This window comes from Gracilinanus agilis, chromosome 2 (genome assembly GCF_016433145.1).
Source record: "Gracilinanus agilis isolate LMUSP501 chromosome 2, AgileGrace, whole genome shotgun sequence".
Classification (NCBI taxonomy): Eukaryota; Metazoa; Chordata; class Mammalia; order Didelphimorphia; family Didelphidae; genus Gracilinanus; species Gracilinanus agilis.
This window is the reverse complement of record NC_058131.1, coordinates 558,425,679-558,447,442: the sequence shown is the minus strand read 5'-3', so window position 1 is coordinate 558,447,442 and position 21,764 is coordinate 558,425,679. Positions and strand designations below refer to the sequence as shown.

At 34.2% G+C, this 21,764-nt stretch overlaps 1 protein-coding gene across 4 annotated transcripts in view; it reads left to right on the top strand.

Annotated features, from left to right (window-relative positions):
• The window catches only part of CCPG1 (cell cycle progression 1), a 68,959-nt gene that overhangs the window by 39,415 nt on the left and 7,780 nt on the right, over positions 1-21,764 (top strand). For 2 of the 4 annotated variants that reach the window (XM_044665292.1, XM_044665293.1), the window contains 6 exons: positions 2,359-2,482; positions 3,792-3,868; positions 4,766-4,970; positions 6,959-7,051; positions 8,823-9,077; positions 11,781-11,792. In XM_044665292.1, the coding sequence (XP_044521227.1) occupies positions 2,359-2,482; positions 3,792-3,868; positions 4,766-4,970; positions 6,959-7,051; positions 8,823-9,077; positions 11,781-11,792 (766 nt within the window). The remainder of the gene's footprint in view (positions 1-2,358; positions 2,483-3,791; positions 3,869-4,765; positions 4,971-6,958; positions 7,052-8,822; positions 9,078-11,780; positions 11,793-21,764) is intronic. The other 2 variants (XM_044665294.1, XM_044665295.1) reach the window with 2 other exon arrangements.

The following is a 21,764-nucleotide window of genomic DNA, read 5'->3' as shown; positions in this document are numbered from 1 at the left end:
TTGAAAAGAGACAAGTAAAGAGCAAAAATTGTACAAAAGGGCCTTTTTTTAAGTCTGTATGTCCCTAGTGCATAGTGCCGAAACCCTAGTACCATGAGGGTGAACCTATGGCACGCAGAGACCTCTCTGTGGACATGTGCACCCGTAGCCTACCAGAGTTAGTTACTAGAAAGGTAGAGGTACTTGGACAGAGCTGCTTCCTTCCCTCTCTCCACATGTACCTCTCATCACCTGCCTCTCTGTTCAGTAGCCCAATGGGAATGCTTGGTCCACTCCCCTCCCTTTTTTCCTCCCCTGGGGTAAGGGGTGGGGTATGGCACACAGGTTTGCCATCACTGCCCTAGTAGATACTTATTCGGTGCTTGTTTCTTATTCTTAAGATGGTTGAAGGCTAGCATATGCAGAAACAGTCTTATGTTTATAGAGTTGCTAGGCTGATCTTTATACTTGGAACTAGTCAAGGCATTCCTTTCTACTCAAAAATCTTTGGAGTTCTTTACCTATAGTGGCATTCAAGATCTCCATAATCTGATATCAGCCTAACCTTTCCAGCTTTATGTTCTCCTATTCCTCTTTAAGCCATATTGGAACATCCTATGTCCTTTGTGCCCCAAAACCTTATACTACTTCTGTTTGTTGAGTTTTTCTCTATCTTTAAAGCCCAAATCCAACATCATCACTTTCATAAACTTTTCCTGAATCTTCCATTTAGCTCTTTTGTGCTTGGTTTCTAACAGGCTTAGGCATTTCAAATTTTATTTTTTCTAATTACATGTAAAAAACAGTTCCCAACATTTTAAAAAGAATTTTGAGTCTCAAATTCCTCCTCTACCCCCTGCTGAGATAATAATCAATCTGATAGAGATTTTACATGTGTTATAATGTAAAACATTTTCCCATATTAATCATTTTGTGGAAGGAAATTCAAGCATGTTGAATTTTAGTTAAATGTTAGTTTTAATGCTGTTCTGCTTGTCTGTTTCTCTCTGAACTTCCTATTCTGTCTTAAAAGATGCTTCATTGTCACTCTTTTCTTATCTCTATTATTTACTCCTATCTTCCCCTCAGCCACCAATTAAAACAAAATTAAACAAGTCCATCTCCCTTGAGATAAAAATATATTCAAACAAAACAAATCCACACATTGACTATGCTGGAAAATGTATATTACTTTCCATAATCTTTCTGTCAGGAGATGGGGAGCATGCTTTATTTATCATTCTTCTAGAGTTGTTATTGGACTGATCTAAAAGAACTTTCTTTCCCTAATAAACTCACTTGCCTTACAAATCTTCCCTATTTTTGTTGAATGCACCATCATTCTTCTAGGCTTTCAGGTTCATATCCTTGACCCTATCCTCACATCATCATTATCCTTCTCTCCACATTAACCAATTACCAAATCCTACTATTTCTATCTCTAGCTTTTGCATTGAATCTCTTTTTTATACTCACACTGTTGCCACTGCCTTAGTTCAGGTTCTCATCATGTTCCACCTAGATTATTGCAGTAGCCTCCTTCTTGGCCTCTCTTACTTAAATCTCTCCTCACTCCAGTCTATTCTACCCACTCCTGCCAAAGAGCTGACCTTTCATTTTCTCTACTCTTTCAATTTCAGTAATTCTCAGTTGTTTCTAGGATAGGGATTCTTTAACCTAGGACTAAGAACTTGTTTTTTAGAATTTTGATAACTATTTGAACATAATTAGTTTCCTTTGTAATAATATATTTAAACTTATGTCTAAAATTTATATATTTAAAAACATTATTCTGAGAGGGAGTTCACAGCCAAAGGAGTCTATATAACACACACACACACACACACACACACACACACACACACAACCCTAAGAATCCCCAGCCCTAGGATTAAATACAAATTCTTCCATTCATCTTTTAAAGCCCTCAACAATTTATCCTTTAAAGGCCCAAACTGTATTCCTAGCTTCACTGAACATTACTCTTCCTCCTGTTCTCTCTTTTTCAAATATGACCCTCCATCTACTATCTCTGTGCGTTTGCAATGTCCTTGGAATGCTGTCTTCTGTCACCTCATCCTGATAGAATTTTCTCTTTTCAATACTCCTCTCTCACGACACTGTCTACAAGAGGCCTTTTCTGAAAGTACTGCTCTCCCCCCACTCCCCAATTGCTAGTGACTTTTCTCCTAAACTTTCTCACATTGAACTACTTTTTATTTACTTGTATTTATTTTGGATATACTTTTATAGATCTACTTGCCTTCTTCCGTTAGGTTATAAAATATTTGAGAAAGGAAGGCTGGATTGTAAAGCAGTTAGATCCAGTTTTAAAGTGATAAGTAACTATTAACATTTCATTATTGTCATTTTTTCTAGGGGTCTGATATAGAGACAGTGAATTCTGAAAATGGTGTAGCAAATGAAAGTCCTGATTTTGCATCAGAAGGATACACAGCTTTAGTGCAAGAGGAACATCAGCATCAGCTTTTAGATCAAGAAGGTAACATATGTAGGAAAAATTTTTCAAAGAAAACTAAAGTGAGTAGGCTTAAGCCTTGTCCTGGTATCTAGATAATTGGTATCTAGTATCTTTGAAATACACCCAGAAACTAACCCTGGGCCCACAGAACTTGGATCACTAAGCATAATATTACAAGTTAAGTATTTCAGATGCAGAATCTATGAGCAAGGGGTAAGAGATGTGATGGATCTAATACTGTGTCATTAGGACATTCTGGCACCTTCGTATTTCCCCAGATATCATATATACAACAAATACAAGTTTTGTTTTAGTTATTGAATCTATTGCTATGAATGATTTAGAAACTAAGGATATATAACATTAATCAAGAGTTATATTCGATGAACTCTTTTCTAACTACTGTTTGCTATTCTCCAGATTGATAGGAAGTAGGAAAATATGACTGACTAATATTTAGAGTTCATTTTGTTTTGAAGTTGCATCCTTTTCAAATATGTTGTTAGCATTTTCATGAAAATAAACAAAAATATTAATTAGTCATGTTTATAGAATGGAACAACTACTGTGGTAATTTTTAAAAATAATTTGTATTAAAATAATTTTGTTTTATGTCACTTAAATTTTTATCTGTATCCCTTCTCTTACTTGCTCTTAGAGAATCATCCCATATAATGATTTTTTTTTTTTTTTAAGAAAAAAGAGGAAGAGAAAAAACAATAAGCAAAGCAGTGGTCATTTAAAAGAAAATGTAAAGCCTATTTTTTCCTACCTGAAAAAAGACATATTAACAGTTTGTTTCCAAATATTAATTTAGTTGTAAATTGTGTTATATATGTTTTTATCTTTAAATGTAAAGGCTTATTCAGGTTAAGACTATCTTCCTAATAGAGGACTGTTAGGGAGGGAAAGATTGTTCCAAAAAGAACAATGGGATTTTGAAATAAAAACAGGGAACAGCACAAATCAGCCCTTTGTTTAACTATGTCAGATTCAAGGGTAGAAAAATATAAAATTGAAATATTTTTACAAGAAGCCTTTATGATGAGCTCCACATTTACAGTTGAAGAAATTTCAACTTCAAAACCATTAATCTTGTTACTCTAACATTTTATTTTATTTGAAATTAATATTTTAAAAATTCATAGTAACATTTTAAAGTATGTTATTTGGAGTTACACAGTCAATTTATTTTGTATTACTTGGGCTATATTTATGGTTGGCTTAATTAGAATTGCCTTTATTGAAAACGTTTGTGTGGTACTCTTGGAAACTGAACAAGATATTTAAAAATAAAGGAATAATGTAGTTTTTCTTTGCTCCATATCAGGAAATAGTGAAGATGGCACAGTGTTAGTGGGAGAAACTGCTTATCTAGCTTTGGAAGAAGCCAACTCAGTTCTCGAGGTAAATTTTAATGACTTTTTTAATCTTTGTGGTTATATGCTGAACAAGATTTCTGAGATATAGAAACGAAAAGTCACAGGTGTTTTTTTGTTTCATTTTGAAGTTTATTCAAGAAGTTTTATGATATATTTTGGAGATTTATTATGCATTTTGTTCATAGAGATCAATTATAGCTTCTATTTCTATACATTAAAATCTTGAAGATAGTTTAGTTTAGAACAAACAGATGTGTTAAAGAAAACCTAATTTAGTAAACTCTTTTCTCACCTGTAATGTAGTTTTGCCAGAAATAGCCAGGCTTTTGAAAATTAGATTGAACTGGTTTAATAGTAACTTAACTTTTTTAGCTTTTATGATCTATATACATAAATCAAATGAGAGGTACTTTATCTATTGGATTAAAGAGCTGGCCATGGAGTCAGAAAGCCCTGGTTTAAGTTCCACATCTTAACATCTACCAGCAGTGTGACCCTAGGCATTTCATTGAATAATGTTCTCCAAACAAACTCTCTAAAAATGATGTCACAGGTTTTGTAAAAAAAAAAAAATCAGAATGGAATTTTAAACTAAAATGTAAGACAAAATGAAATTCAGTCTTTTAAGAGTATATTAACTTCATAAGCAAAATGAAACAAATTGAATTTCCTACCAAAGATTATTATGATTAACAAACTTTATTTGGACACATTTCGTTGTAGGTTTTCTAAATTATGGGCTTCGTACATGTAAACCTAGAGGGAGAAAATATACTCACTTTACCTCCCCCCACCTATTACTTTTATTTATCATAAAATAAATATCTCCCCTGCTGATGATAAGTCCTGAAATATACACAATATGAATACAGTGCTGTATGAAGTGTTATATTAATTTGTAATACTTGTGATCCTTCCTCAGAAAGAGAGAGAAAAGTCACCTGATGACAATGTCTATTTTGGGGCTATCAGTGATGATTCTGACATCGTTACCCTTGAACCACCTAAGCTGGAAGAAATTGGAGCACAAGAAGAAGTTATAATTGTTAAAGACATCCAGGGTTCTGAAGATTTTAACTTAGGGTCTTCCTCTAGTAGCCAGTATACATTCTGTCAGCCAGATCCTGGTAAGAACTTTACAAAGCTATTGAATCTGAGAATATGTGCTTTTACATCTCTTCTGTCCAAACCTCACTTAACTTTCTGTCCCAAATTCTCAGTTACTTAGAATGTCAAAGGAACACTATTAACTCAATAAAAAAGTATATTTTTTCAAGTCTTGTCTTTGACACATCCTGGCTGTGATTCTAGTCAAGTCACTTAACCTCTCAGTGTCCTTAGCAACGCTTAAGACCATATGAACTATATAAAGTAGGTGTCAATCTGCTTTGGATAGGGAGTTTCTTCACTGGGAGTTCCATATGCCAATGTGGTATTTGGTCCATTCTAAAAAAAAAATAGTAGAACTCTGTGAAGTTTTATTTTACTATAAGATGTTAGGAAGTATGAACATTTCACATAAAAAGCATGTGCCATTTTTCAGATTCAATTCTGGGAGGTTAGAAGAAGAATTTAAAATATCATTTTGAAACCCATAAAACCTAGTTATTCCCTAATACTAATTAGGGAATAGGTAATTTGAGATTATTTATTGTTATTTAATTAAGATTATTATTTAATTTATGATTATTTTTGTCATCAGGGACTTATGATTATACTGTTATACCCTATGGTTTATAAGCCACAGCTCTCAGACTTGCTAATTCATGATGCCCTGAACATGGTGGGATGACATTATTTGAGGGTTTATTTATACATTTAACACAAAACAGCCAGGCATAACTGGAAACAAGAAAAATGAATATATATGAAATGGTAAGCTTAATTTGCAGTTTTGAAAATATATGTTATCTTTAACAAGATAGCAACATTATTCTCTTTGTTTTAAATTTTTTTTAACTTCTTTTAATTCTTTTTGTTATTGGCTACATAATTTATCAATCTGTGAATTGTTCTTTGGTGCTTTTTTTTCACTCTGCACCTCTTCCATAGTTTTTTCATATTCGAAATTATGTATACTTATCATTTCTTATAACATACTATTCATATATACCTTTCATGCTATTTGATTCTTATAACAAAGAAGAACAATATAAGTCTTTTCCTCATTTTACATTTGAGGAAATTGAGGCCCTCAGAAGTTAAGGAAATTTTACTTGTGGTCACACAAAATGGTTAAGAAATACCAGATGCTGGATTTGAACCCAAGTCTTTTCCTGATTCCCATTCTAGTGTTCTTTCTACTATATCATGTAGACATGACAGTGATCAGCTTTTTCCAATTGCCGGATACATGGATTTTTTAATTTTTAATTTTAATGAACTGTGCTGTTGTAATTTTGTAGAGATAAGTCTTTTTTCCTGGCAGTAATATCCCATTGGCATCAGGAATAATAAACATCTTTTTCAGTTACACATTGACAGAATGTCATAAATTCTATATAGAAGTGCCGTGGTGCCAATCAATAATAGTCTCTCCACTCTCCAATTTTTTTGATAAATTTTTGTAGAAGTTGGTGAAGGCTAACCAAAAATACAGTAGAATCAGTTTAAAAAAATAGTGATATTAAAAAAGAAAAGAAAAGAAATACTGATGTTTTAGCATCTATGGAAGAGTTATAGAAAATAGTTATCTCATGTCTGCAGTGGTGGTGGTTTATTTTTTGATCTGTTAGTATTTTCCCTACCCTTGATATTATTCTTTTTTATTTCAGTATTCCATATTGTTACACACTATTATATCACAGAGCTTTGTTTTTCTTACTTGTCAAACTTTATTTCTTCAAGAACTAATTTATTTTTTGTCACTTTTTCTTCCACCCAACCCAGCAGAAAAACAAATATTAATGTTGTATAGAATTGGTTAAATATAGGGAAGTTTAGTATTCATATTTATAATAAAGAAGTAAAAGAATGAATAATGACCTACTTAAGTGTTATAGTATGTAGATTAAATTTTAATTTGTGACACTTTTCTAAAGTAAGTTAAAATATTTCCTTTTAATTCTTTATAACAAAGGTTTAAAAGTATCTTTTTCCTGTTTATTCACAAAAGAAAGGTGGTGGGAGAAGCTGTGGAAGATTCCAGAGTGCATAAGGGGATGGGATGACCAACTGAAACACCATGTTCCCAGCCAACTCTTTCAAGGTGGTGTGACTAAATCTGATCAGCTTCCATAGAGCTGAATATAACTAGTCACATTTGTTTAGTGCTTTAAAGATCCAGTTGTGCTATGTGATACTAAAACAAGTGTTCAAAATTATTCTTATTTTTTAGAAAATGGACTCCACAGTGTGGCTAAGCTTCTTGCATGCCATTGGGTTGCTTTAAATTTTAAGAATTGGACCAAGTTAAAATTCAGAATTCATTTTATCAACTGATTGCTTTAGCTTTCAATTTGCTTGGACTGTAAAGCAAAGCAATATTAGATGAAATAGATTTTGAATGAGGAAGTGTGTGACCTGTGCTGTTTGATATAGCTTAGACTGACCTTTTAGCTAGCTGTACAAACACTGACATAAAACAGAAAATTATTTTTTAATTATTATGATCTGTTCAATCATAATTAGAAAATTATTCTTTAATATTGTTTAGAGTACTCTAACAACTCTAAGTATAGGAGTCTGATTTTATATAATCCTTTCAAGCTATGACCATGAAAACCTTTATTTTAAGGAAGGATTTGTTTTAAAATCTTTACTGAAGAAAAATGGGAACTCACGCCTGAGGAACATTTCTGTGGAGATTATATATTTAAAAGTTGCCATTGAAAAAATGACTTGACCTTATTTATGGCCTTATTTCACTCTTAATTTTCCTTGGTCATGGAAAGTTAGGAATGTTTATCCTTGCCTTTCCTCTCTGCATTTTGTTTTCATAGTTCTGAGAGTTAACCGAATCCATCCAATCTTCCTTGTAAAAGCATTGCCTAAAAATCTTACCATCTTGGCTGTGGCATGACCATTACTCTTACTTGCATAGATATCTTAAATATGTAATGCATGAATATTTTTTTATGAAGCTCATGATCTCAAATTTAAATTCATGATTTCTTCTTCCACCAAGTGATCTTTCTCCTTATTGGATTGTGGAAATTATTTTTCATTTAGTTTAATTTTTTGTTTATATCCTTTTGCTGCTACTGATCACAATAAAGTGTTGATTCATTGAATTGGAATTTGACAAGAAAAAGGAAGTATGGCAGTATACTGGGGAAATGTCAGGAAAAGAAAAACAAAATTCACTTGGATAGAGATCTTTTAATTCAGGTGACTTTCCTGTGGAAATCTAGATCAGTTTATTTCCATTCATAGATCTGTAATTATGTGTTGCTTATATAGCAGAAAAGCTATTTCTAACATTAAAATACTGCTTTCCTCCACTTTTTTGTTGATATCTGCTAATTGGTAAAAGTATATCTGCCCTATATAAGAGTAGGAAATTAAGGGAAGGACTTCACTAGTTTTTGTTAAATTTAAATATTTTGGCCTTGTTGATGGATTGATGGAAATGAAGTATATGTACTCTTTGTATGTTGTAAATTAGTTGGGTGGTCCATTTTTTCCCTGCATTTTATGTTGTCTCTTAAATTTGTCTCTCCTTGAGAGCACTTTGACAAGCTGGTTTAATTTTCTTCTGAATTAACACAATTTATAAACCTTTTTCCTATTTGAGAGCTAAGAGTAGGCTAGAATGGAATAATAACTTTTCCACAGGTAGAAAATGGAATGAAGAACGTACCTGGGGTTAATGAACTTATCTATAGAAATACCTTCTTCTAATCCGTAACATCTCCCTCCTAGCAATACATGTGGAATAAAAGTCCAGCATCATATAAGCACTTTTCTGTGATACATGTTGCTGGAAAATTTTTGAACTGTTTTTCACATCTTGTAAATTTTTTTTTTAATTTTAATAGTATTTCCATCCCGGCCTAGCGATGATGAGTCAAGTAGTGATGAAACAAGCCATCAGCCCAGCCCCACACTGAGAAGACGACGTGCTAGAAAGAAGACAGTTTCTTGTTCAGAATCTGAGGATAGACCACCTATTGAACATGAATCTGATTCTCCTAAGGAAAAGGTGCACCAGCACCACTTCAATAGTAGCCTCAACAAGTGTATTATACTAGCTTTGGTGATTGCAGTCAGCATGGGATTTGGACATTTCTATGGTAAGAATTAAGAATTAGATTGTTGTTATGGTTAGGCTAATGAATGGAGAGGTCAGTATACTAAAGTCAGGCCCATGTCCTGCATAGTAGTGATTCTGTGATTAATTCGATCAGTTAATGTCAAAATACTTATGGTCCTTGAGGTTTTTTTCCTCCCATAAAATGGGATAATCCCTGCCTCTTTTGCACACACTCACATTCACACTCAAATTCACACATAAAATATATAAATAAATAAAATTCCTGCCTATCAGAGATAATGTGATAGAATAGCCCAAATAAAAGTATAGATTTTTACTGTAATGTTGACTGTAATATTATGGGCAAAATAGTAAATAACTATTTGAAATTACATTAATCATTATCATCAAGCCCTTAGGACTGGTGGGAAGATCATTAACTTTTTGGGTAATGCTTTTGAGATATTTAAAAGAAATTTGCATTTTGAAATCTTTTACTATTACCAATTTCCTCCTGTTTATGTGTAGGTATTACATTTTGACTCTCACTGCTGCTATAAGTTAGTAAAATTTAAAATGTTGCCTCATGACTTCCTCACATCTTATATATGTCATCAATGTTTCCATGCCTCGAATTGTTCATTGTGCATAGCATCTAAAGCTTAAGTGAAATGTTGTGGGAAACTTCTTGATCACTTACCCTTTTGCTTAGGATATCATTGTTGGAATAATTTGTTCTGCTTAGCATTCTCTGTGTGTTCTAACAAATAGTTTGTATGACATTTTAAAATGTACAAGTACTTCCTTCACTTGTCTTATGAGATATAGATAGTACAAGTGTTAACCTCATTTTACAGCCAAAAGATGTGGAGGTTTAGAGAAGGTAAGTAACTATTCCCAAGGTAATATATCCAATAGGTGAGAGATAAGATTAAAACAGTTATTTTAATTTTATCACATTGTGTTACCTCTCCCAAATAAGGAAGAGAAAGATGCAAACTTCATACAGTCTACTCTAGCAGTTGGAGTCTTTAGCAAAGAATTCAGAGGACTTTTAAAGAAAGGTAGGAAAATTTCAGGAAAGGATAGTATTGGCAGGAGGGGGTTGAACTGCCAAAAAGAGCTCTTTTGGAAAGGATACAGACATTAACTTTACTGATGTTTATATCCAATCTGTACTTAATTCTGAACAATATTTTCAGTTTACCAGGTAATCTTAAATTTTTGCTTCTGTATCAGGTCTTAAGTGCCTTTTCTTTGGGGGCTGTGGTTGGTTTCCTTCCTTTGTGATTGGTTTAACTTTATTTGTATTCTTATCCTACCAGCACAACAAAAATATGTGACTGCGAACAAGATGTAAAAAGGACATTTTTGGCACATCCAATTGCAATGATCTGAAATCTTTACATTTTATCGCTTGATTTCTAAGAATTATAGCTTCAAGATGCCATAATCTTCAATATAGAGAATCAGATGGGATAGAGTTTAACTCTATTTCTATATAAAGAATGAACAAATTCCAGGGTGATGTCGCTTATTAAAACATGGCATAGATAGCTCTTCAATGCATTTAACAAGATAAAAAATTAAGATAATACTGCCTGCCTTCTCTGATGGCAGCTAAAGTAATTTGCAGTTCTATTAAGTTAGGAAATAACCAGATAGTATTTGGATTGCCAGAAAAACTAACAGGAGAAATGATGTACTCCTAATTCCTCACTGTATTGACAGATTGCTACACATCTTCAAGGTTTAATTTCTTATAGATGCCTCTCAGTACATTGATGTCATCACGTCTAACTATTGTGAATTTCAAAGGGATATATAGAAATAGGCTTCCAGATGGTTACTCATATAGCACTCTTCTGCAGGGAGGGGAAAGGTATGTAGTCCAATCATTTATTTCTGGATATTTTATATACTGTATATTCAACACAGTACTAGCACTATTTATACAACCAAATATTCATACACGTCTTGCTATAAAACTGCAGTCAATATTCTCATCCTTTACTTCCAATATTTAGCTTAAAAATCACATCCTCCTGTTAAAGTTATTGTATAACAAATATTTCCAAACCCAACAGATGACTCATTTGAGCATTCATGCTATCAAAACTTAGAACAATGATATTATAATGTGGATACTCAGTTGTAACATAATGGGTCAGATTAATAATAGCTAATATTTTCATAGTGCTTTAAAGTTTGCAAAGCACTTTACATTAATATTCTATATAGCTATATGTATAAAGGATGGCCTGGTATAGTGTATATTGGAAGATTTGGGTTCAATTCCCACTTCTTACACAAGATTTATGCCTCATCTCTATTCTACTCTATCCCATAATTTAACCTGTATGTGCCTCAGGTAGCTCCCTAGGAATTACAAATTACATAGCTTGAGTGGGATCTGTGTTGAGGAAGGAGTTTTCACACTGGAAGTTCTTCCCATTAGGATTCTTGTTCCTTTGATCTCATGCCTGAAATGCACCTCTTTAATTCCTATTCATCCTTTAAAGTCCAGAACACATAATTATTCCTCCAGATAACCTTCCCTAGATTCTCCTTTCTCCTCCCTCCCAAAGTCATTACTGACAGTGCCTGTATCTGAAGGGTATCCCTTCTCCAGATAGTTTGCATATTTTTATGTGCATGCATATTTGTATATGTAAAATTGTTTAAATATATAAACCAGTGGACTTACTGATTTTTATTTGAATATAATGTTATCTTTCCACAGGTAAACCTTCAGGTAATAAAAAAATCTTCTATTCTCTTACTTAAATCAAAATTTAATACCATAAAATATTGAATTTACTGATTAACCCAAGTGGCATTAAACACCTACACATTGCATGGCCTTTGAGCATTTGGTAAAAAAAAAAATACTTAGAAAGAAAAGGTACTTATTCATTGACAACAATTTTCCTATTTAAAAATATAAAAAATATTTCAGTGATTAGAAGTAATAAAGCATTCACATTTACCTGTGTATTTTCTACACTAATCTATTCAGAATAACTATAATTAGCATGTGGCAGCTTATTTTTCTGTAATTGTGTCCTATTTTTTTTTTTGGTGATGAGATTATGAGGACAATAATATTATAATTTAATGTAATGTAATAAGTGTAATGTAAGGTAACAAATGACTTTAAAAAAAAAAAGCCAGAACTTATATAGCTAAGTAAGTATTGCCCTTTAAAGTAATTATTCCTGGGAGACTATACATATATATTCCGGTGCCATTGCCATTGCTTTTTGAAGTTCTCTTTAGAGACAGTTTAAGCAATCAGAAAATAAGTAGATAAAACAAATACATTTAATTATTTTGGACCCAAATAGTGTATGGCCTAGATATGTTATCCATGAGACTTGACTATATTCAAAAATCAAGTTCACCCTTAAAAGAGCAAATATTTGAATATCTGCTGAGTATGTTCTAAATAACATTTCTATATTCTCTGCAGTCAGTTCCAAAAAAGAAGTTCCAAAAATATTTTAGGCCAGTGGCAATGATCGGAACAAATAACGTACCCTCTCAAGAATTACTTTGAAGGAAACTCATATTTGGATATATAAAGTTCTGATGTAATTAGGTACACATATGCACAAACCAACCCACCTAAATTCCCTAATATCATCTTATTGGTCTGAATGTAGGATACATCCCCAAAATAAAGTCTTTGAATGAAAAAGTGCAGATGTAAGCTAAAAACTAATGCCATGTATAGGCTACATTTGAAATGTTCGCAAGCCGTATTGGTGGGAAGAATGTGGCTCATATTCCTAACCTGTATTTTACTCATATGTTTTATATTTAACATTCTCATGAGTGCAATTAGTTTTTCAGTTTTTAAATCTTTAGTCTCTTTCCTCTCAGTTCTCACAGTTCCCCAGAAGGTTAGTAATTTACTCTCTAATCCAGTGGCTTCAGCCTTATCTGTCTTGACCATTCATAGTTAGAAGAATTTGATATTACTATCTCCTTTTTGATCGTCTGTCTTCCCATGGTTTGTCTTAGGTGTCCTTAGTATCTGTCCTTGGCCCTCACCTTTTTCTGACACTCTCATGCTTGTTGATGACACCTATTCTGACCTAATGTTAGTCATTACCTTTCAAATCTCTGTAACTCTCTCCAACCTATTACCAGAACTAAGTTCCATGTTTCTAACTCTTTATTGGATAGCTCCATCTGGATGTCTAATCATCCCAAAATCAACATGTCCCACCAGAGCAAAATTTCACAAATTCCATAAATGGTATTGTATGTAGAGCATTGTTCTGGGTTCAAGCAAAGATAATTATAGATAGAAAGTAGTTTTTACTATCTTGGAGCCTGTAGTCTAATACATACTTAAAGACAAGTTTCGGTGATTATATCATTTTGGATGGTCTTTCCTACGATGCAGTTTTATACCCCATGCTTGCCTGCCCATCATGTATGATTTTTGTCTGTTTTGTCTCATAAATGTAGTTCACCCAGTGAGCCCAGAACTTTTTCCTCAAAGATATTAGTGAATACTTACACTATCCATTTACCCTCTCTCATCCTCTCCACATGAGTGCCCAATCCTCTTTTTCTATCATATACTTTTACTGATAACATCTTGTATCCATTTTCAAAGTTCTTTATTTGTGATATGTTGCAGCATGCTCATACTCACCAGGCACCTTCTCCAACCCTCTAAGTGATAGTGATTTTTGATACTTTGGATACTGTCCTCATATCTCAGTTATAAAATAAAGACATACACAGATAAGTAATATATAAATGTATTAGAGAGGTCTGAGGAGTACTGGCATCATCATTACTGATTAGCGTGTGGGAGAAGAGCCACCAGGAAAGGTTTTGGAGAGCAACTTTGTGACCAAATACAACAAACTGAAAAAGTACAGGGCACATTTAAGGAATGAAATAATATTTGCATGGCACCATAGAATATATAGGGAAGTGTGATCATAAAAGACCACAGATTTAGGATTGGGAGGGATTGTAGACGACATCTAATATAAGGCATAAGGCAAAACTAGGAGAGTAGAGGAGTGCCATTTTGTGGATAGATTTGAATGCTAAAGGAGTTTGAACTTTTAGTAAGCAGCAGGGAGCCATGGAAGCTTTTTGTGCAGAGGAATATTAAGATCAGACCCATGCATTAGGGAGCTAATTTGTCAGTGGTATGAAGAATGGGTGAGAATGGGAACTGTTAGGATATTGAAATAGCCCAGGTTGGTGGTAATTTATGTTAAAGTATTGGCAGTGGATTAGGGTTGGAAAGGCAGAGGAAGAAGATGTTTCAGAGATATAATTGAAAGAACTTGGCACCTAATTTTATATAAAAAGATGAGAGAAAGAACGTGAGCCACTCCTTTACACTTAAAAATAAGTATGACATGTCATAGATTGAGAGATATTGTGACTTAATGGAATTGGAGCTTGCCTTGTGTTCAATAAAATCTGTAAGTCTTACTTCTGATACAAATTTCTGTGAGACCATGGATAAGTTACTTAACTTCCCAGTACTGGGCACTGATACTATAAAGTTTCAGAGAAGGTTTTGATCTGCATTGGTACAGGGGTTTCCTTATCTGAGAGTACCCTGTACAGATGAAATCACATGTTCAGTTCCCATCCCTCTTCTTATGTCAGATATGAAATCAGAGTTTCTTATAGGGAGTACTGAATTATTGACATTGATAAAACTAGTGAATAAAGAAGGAATAAATGTAAGGCAAAGATCTATATTGGGAATGTTCTATTTAATGTATTAATGGTACTTTTTTTCCAAGGGGATATGCTCTATAGCTAGTTGGGAGATGGGAATCTAACTCAGAACTAAAGATGCAGATAGGAAAATAAATGAGTGATAATGAAGATCATACATAGTACTTCCTATTTCCCTAATGAATATTGCAACTACTACTAGCTGGTTCAGTTACTTAGGTACTTTGGATTCACCTTTGGCTCTTCTCTTGCCCTTACCTTTAGTGTTTAGTCAATTGCTATGTCCTTTTGATTCTACTCTAAAACCTATCTTGAATCTCTTCTTCCTCTTCTGCCTCTAAAACCATCCTAGTTTAGTTCCTCATCTCTTCACACACTTTCATAATGGCCTGCTAACCGGTCTTCCTGCCTCCATTATCCCCTTTCCAATCCATCTTTTTCATCTTCCTGGTTTGGTCATGTTATATCTCTTCTGAAAAATTTTGTACTGTCTGTGGAATAGGCCTGAAGAATATTATATTCCAGCATAATTCCTGACCTTGGCATTTAAAGTTCTTCAAAAGTTGCCTCCATTCTACTTTCAAATCTCACGTATTTTTCTCCTTGATGTTTGATAGTCCAGCCATCTGAACTTTTGGCATATTCACCATTACTATTCTGCCTTCTCCTTTATATCCAGTTCTTAGAATGGATTCCGTTTTATTTACATTTGTTGGAATCTTGCCCCCTTCTTAAAGCCCAATTGAAGTGCAACCTCACTATCAAGCCTTCCTTTTTCCCCTTGCTCACTCTTATTCTGCTTCCACTTGAAAGCATTTCTTTGTTTTTTGTACCTATTACACTTTGCCTTGTATCACAGTTATTGGTGTATTTTGTCATAATTAGTTTGAAAGATTCTTTGAGATCTAGGCCTGTTTCAGATCTCTTCAACTTTAGTGCCTTATATAGTGTTCCATACATAGTGATTAATGAATATTTGTTTAGCTAAAGTATATGTGGTTTCTAGTATATTTAAAATATCAAACTGAAAATGCACTTAAGTCTAAGGTTATATTTGATAGTTTGCTCTTTGGGGTTTCAGAAGGCACTTCAAAGCCCTGTAGTACCTCAAGGGTCATAATAACAAAGATTATTATACCAAAAAAGCAAGGAATTGATTTCTTCGTGTAAAACTTGAAAGAGCACTGGTTAAGCAAGCTTTTTATTGTGTAGGAGGCTAATATTGAAAACTTAACCAAAGGAATTTTTAGTAGAAATATAGACAGAATTCCTTATGAATTACTTTCTTATTTTGTCTTTGCTTATTGAATGAATTTATACATTCTAAAGAATTAAGACATATAGCTTAATGGAATTTTTAATAATCAGATTGTCTTACCACAGACATTTTGTTTTCAAAAGCAGTTTTTATTGTCAACTACATATTCAGTCCTATCCTAGGTACCACTGAGGTAAAAAATAACTATAAAACATGGTCCTTCTTTTCAAAGAGTTTAAGCTATTTGGAGAGAGATTTCCCATTCTTGAAGTATATATGAATATAACTCAAAGTATATATGAATAAAACTCAAAACAATGATATATATATATGAGACAATATCATTGTTTTGAGTTGTTCTACAACCAATACCTATCTACCATAGAAGTTCTGAAAAGAGTCTAGAAGAGTCAGGAAAAGGTTCTGGAAAAAGGTAGGAGTGGACATGGCTCTTGAAGGATAAGTACATTTTAGATAGACGAATGAGTGGACATCATTCTGTGTGAAGGTGACCTTTGCATGTTTGTGAGTGTTGGGAAGAAACTAGAACAGAAGGTTTTTGTTTAAAAGTAGGAAGAAGTTAGGTTGAATCAGTAAGACTGAGCCAGATTATGAGGAATTTTGAGAGAGAGAAGAGTTTAAACTTGATTTCATTTGAAATAGGGAAATCTTAAAATTTTTTGAGGGGGGGGAGATAATATAATTGTTTTAGAACCATTAATCTATAGAGAGTCAAACCTGGAGGTAGAAGGTCCTAGGTTCAAATGTGACCTCAGATATGGCCTAGCTCTCTGACCCTGGGCAAGTCACTTAACCCCTTACTTCACCCTTACCTTTCTTCTGCCTTGGAACCAATATTTAGTATTGAGTCTAAGACAGAAGGTGAGAGTTTAAGAACTATAAGTCTACTGCACAGGATTGGAAATGGGTTGGGGATAACCTAGAGCTGTGATGGCAAACCTATGGCATGCGTGCCAAAGATGGCACATGGAGACCTCTCTGTGGGCATGTGCCGGCTCCTAGCTTGGGAGGCTGGCCCCACCCCCAGATGCAGGGGTCAGGTGGGGCATTCTAGCCTTTTTCCACTGTGGCTGCAGCTCATATGAGTTTAGCTCAGCCAGGGGCATGGCCACTCACCTCCTCTCCCTCACCCTACCTGCAAGTTTCCAGGAGCCAGTCTCTATTGGCTGCCACTCCTTTTAGATTGGTGATTGATTCTGTGATTCTAAGAGTCTAGGAACCTATCACCCTGTAATAGATGCAAAGTCCTTTTTAGTCTTTGTGGACCCTTTTGGAGTGAACAGAACTGGTTTTGTAAGCAAAGACTTGATTAGGTCCAGGCCCTCCAGATTGCACAGACCCTAATTAAAATAACCCCCTAAGCAAATCTAGGGTTGAGCTCCATCCACCAAGCCCTAAAGGGATTGCTAATCACAATTTCCCTAATCCTTCTAAGGAGGATGGAGAAATCTCTGCAGCCCCAAGAGATCCAAACCAGCTACACCTGGATGGGAGGGTCCCCATGGAGCCATCCTATCTGCCCCCATCACTGTAAAACTGAAAGGGCAGAATACATGGCCTTATGTCTTTTGCATTAAATCTGCCCCCCCCCCCCAGGGTCTTCTCCTAGGTTTTGAACTATGTATACCCAGCTACCTGAGCAGATAATCCCCTAATTCAATTGGCAGTATCTAAAGCGGGTCCCTCAAATGGAAAAAAAATCCCAGGTCCCTCTCCCATGGTTTCCCTGCCTCAAAGACCTACCAGTTGCCTGAAGTTTCCAGGAAATTTGCATCTATGGTAGCCTTTCACTTTCACAGGCCTACCAGGATAAATGCTTTAATAAGGTTTGGGTCACTGACCCATTTCCTTTTAATGTGACTCATGCACTGTGTAGAAATTGCACTGGGAACCCTGTCACCTCCAGGAATGGAATGACAATGTAATCCTCTAATTCTGCACGTATTTGGAGAAAGGGCATGTCATGCAATGAGGGGCTGGCACTGGCCCTTGGTCTGAGGTGGAGGGGTAGGGATGAGGTATGACATGGTTCCTAAAAAGTTCCAAAAGGAACCTAGAGTGAGAAAGGTGGCCATATAGGGTACTATTCTAGTAATTGAATAAGGTGAGGAAGGCCTCACCTATGGTAGTAACCGTGGAAATAGAGAAGAGTTAGCTATAGACACTTTAAAAGAAAAAAGTATCAATTAGTTTTGGTAACTAATATTAGAAGGTATGAATGGCAGAGGAAAATTAAAGCTGACTCCCAAATTGTAATCCTGAGTGAATGATGATCCTGTAGGGACAGGAAAATTGGTTGTGGGAAATTTTTGTGGGGTAGACTGACATTAAGTTGTGATATTTTGAGTTGGAGGTAGCAATGCAATATCTCAGTGAAAATGCACCTACTATTTGGCCATGCCACCTTTTAGTCAACAAGGATCAAAACATGATGTTCTCCTCAACTCCTCACTATTATTCACCTAACATAGCCAATCAGTTAGCAAGCTTTATTTTATTTCTTGCTTTCACAAAATCTCTCATGGCTTTTCTTTATACTTAATGTCTATCACCCTAGTTTAGCCCCTCATAACAATCTTGATGGGATTTAACTACTTTCATTAAGCAGTACTAGTAGTAACTGGAAATTGGGAGAAAGTTATAACATGATACCATTCTAAATAAAATACTCTATAGGTGGTAGTTTTTTTTATCTATTTTTGTAAGCTGAGCATGGTGACTTAAATTGCTTTTATCTAAATAAGTCTAAGTACAGTCCAGCAGTCCAGAAGTTTGCTGTTGGGTTGTTTCAGTCATATCCAACTCTTTGTGACTCCATTTGGAGTTTTCATGGCAAAGATACTAGAGTGGTTTGCCATTTTCTTCTCCATTTCATTTTAGAGATGAGGAAACTGAGGCAAATAGGGGTAAGTGACTTGCCTGGGAAGTGTCTTGAGGCCACATTTGAACTCAGGTCTTCTGACTCCATACCTGGTGCTCTAGAAATCCACTGTTTCTAACCACTTCACTGGTCAAAGTCCAAAAGTTAGTTTTCAGTAAAAAATGCTGTTAATCAGGATTGGTAGTATGAAAATGTTTTGTAGCTCTCGTGAAGCACTTACTTCTCTTTTAATTTGTTATGAGTTAGTTTTCATCCTCTACTAGGAAGTCAGTATTGACAGCTCCATAAATCTGACTAGACTAGACAAAGTATGAAAAGATATATTTCACTGGATTACTACTGAAATTTGTGTTCTCTTGGCTAGTTCTTGACAGTTTTTATTGCTTGAAATAAATTAGTTGATGCTACAAATTAACCTAAATTAGCCCTTATTCTGGTAGTACTGCTTTTAAAAAGTAGAAAATAGACTAACAGGCCTATTGAATGACTCCTTTCCTTCCTTCCTTCCTCCCTCCTTCCCTCCCTCCATAAGCATTTATTAAGTACCAACTTTGTGCTGAAAATTGTACTAAATTATATCAAGCCAAAAAATAAAATAATACTTAATCTCAATGAATTTAAGAGATTTAAAATTAAAAGTACTCTTGGAGAGAATTCCCCAGCATTCTAGAAAAGAAAATTGAAGTCCACAGAGACTGACCCAATGTATTAAGTAACAAAGGTAACATTGCAACTCTGACTCCAGAAATAGTTTTTATTTTTCATTTTTTTTAGTATGACATGAAGCCTCCCCTTACTCCAGCCCTTTAAGAATTGAAATTTTTAAAATTCTCTTATTATTAACAGGGAGTTGGCATAATGTAATTGAAAGAACATTTGACTGTAAGATCATGCACTTTGTGATGTGTGTAATATGTGCTCTGTCACCAACATATATAATTTCATATTTTTGGTCCTCAGTATTCTCACATTAAAAATGGAGAAAGGTTTGATTAGGTTAGATGATCTCTAACCTCATGTCCAGCTTCAATTTTAAGTAACTATGTATTGTTAAAACATAAAATTTGAGATTTCCATATCGTTATGGGACAAAATGTTAAAAGGATGAAAATAGATTCTATGCAAAGCTGATAATTTTGGAGGGTTAAAAGGATATCAGAAACAAAAGGATCATAATAGATAAACATGTTAGATGTTCCTGTGCTAGAAAAGGTTAATGAAAAAAGGACACACATCAGTTATACTTGAATAATTCTTAACATTTTATTTGATATGTTCATATGTCTATCTTCAGGCATTTTTATTTACATTCCGTTACTGAGATGTATCAGAATTTTTTGCTTTTCTTTTGATTATTACTTTCCTATATCCCTCAAAAAAAAAAAAAGGAAAAATCTTAATGAAAATAGGAGTCAGTTACAGATGCAACATCTTGCTGCTTCCTGCAAAAGCACCTCTTTGGTGATAATCTCATAGGAAATTCAGAAGATTAAAAATCATTTGTTTACCAAATGCATTTTTGCTCTATTAAATTGTGATTTATCATATGCATGAAGCATGTAGCAGCATGTGTATAGCATGCATGTATAAGCAGTTTGCATAATATATTTTAAAGTAGATAACTATGCCAGCTTTTATTTAGTCTAAGCTCTTTCTTGCTTCTGAGAAGATGGTAGAATTGTGGCTTTCCTAAGAGTCCCTATAGCTCTGCTTTCATGAGACACTGCCAAAATTATCTTTTGGAGCGGATTTGTTGTCTTTTCTCCCTTCCCTCTTTTTCCACTGTATCTATAACATATACAGTGTGGGAAAATAGAACCAAAAATTAAATTAATTTCCATTTCTGTGCATGACTTACATTGTAAACAGATATAGGCGTAACTTATAATACATGCATATACTTCATAGGTTTGCTTCCAGACCATTGTCATTAAGCAAATTTTGCAGTAAAGCAAAGTCACATGAATCTTTTGGTTTTTCAGTGTATGTAAAAGTTATTTTTACACTATACTGTAGTCTGTTAAGTGTGCAGTAGCATTATTCCTCAAAAAATGCACAAAACCTTTGTTAAAAAATCCTTTATTGCTAAAAAATGCTAAATATCATCTGAGCCTTCAATCTTTTTGCTGTGAAGGGCCCTGCTTTAATGTTGATGGCTGCAAAGTTACCTAGGGTAGGGGCTCAGCTGTGACAGTTTCTTAAAATAAGATGAAGTTTGCTTTATCAATTGACTCTCTCCTTTCATTTGAACACTTAAAAGGCCATTGTAGAATTACTGATTGACCTAATTTCAATATTGCTGTACCTCAGGAAGTTGGGAAGCCTGAAAAGGGAAAGAGATGGGGGAACAACCATTTGGTGGAGCAGTGAGGAGTAACATTTTCAATTAAATTTGCCATCCTTAGATGGGTGTGGTTTGTGGTGCCCCAAAACAATTACAGTGGTAACATCAAAGTTCACGATCACAGATTACTATAATAGATATAATAATAATGAAAAAGTATGAAATATTTCAAGAATTACAAAATTTTAGAGAGACACACTATGAGCACATGCTATTGGTAAAATGGCACTGATACGACTTGGTCAATTACAGGGTTGCCAGAAATCTTCAATTTGTAAAAAAATGTATCTTCAAAGCAAAGTGCAATAAAACAAGGTATGTCTGTATAAGACTGCACTTTCAGGGCCTCAGTTTCGGCCTATGGAAAAGGAAAGCAAAATTATTTCCAACTTCACAGAGGTTTTAAAAAAACAAAACACTCCAAAATGAAATCCTGTTAAGTATTATAGTTTTTCTTTAGTTTTTTTGTCATTAAAAAAAAAAAAATTAAACCTCA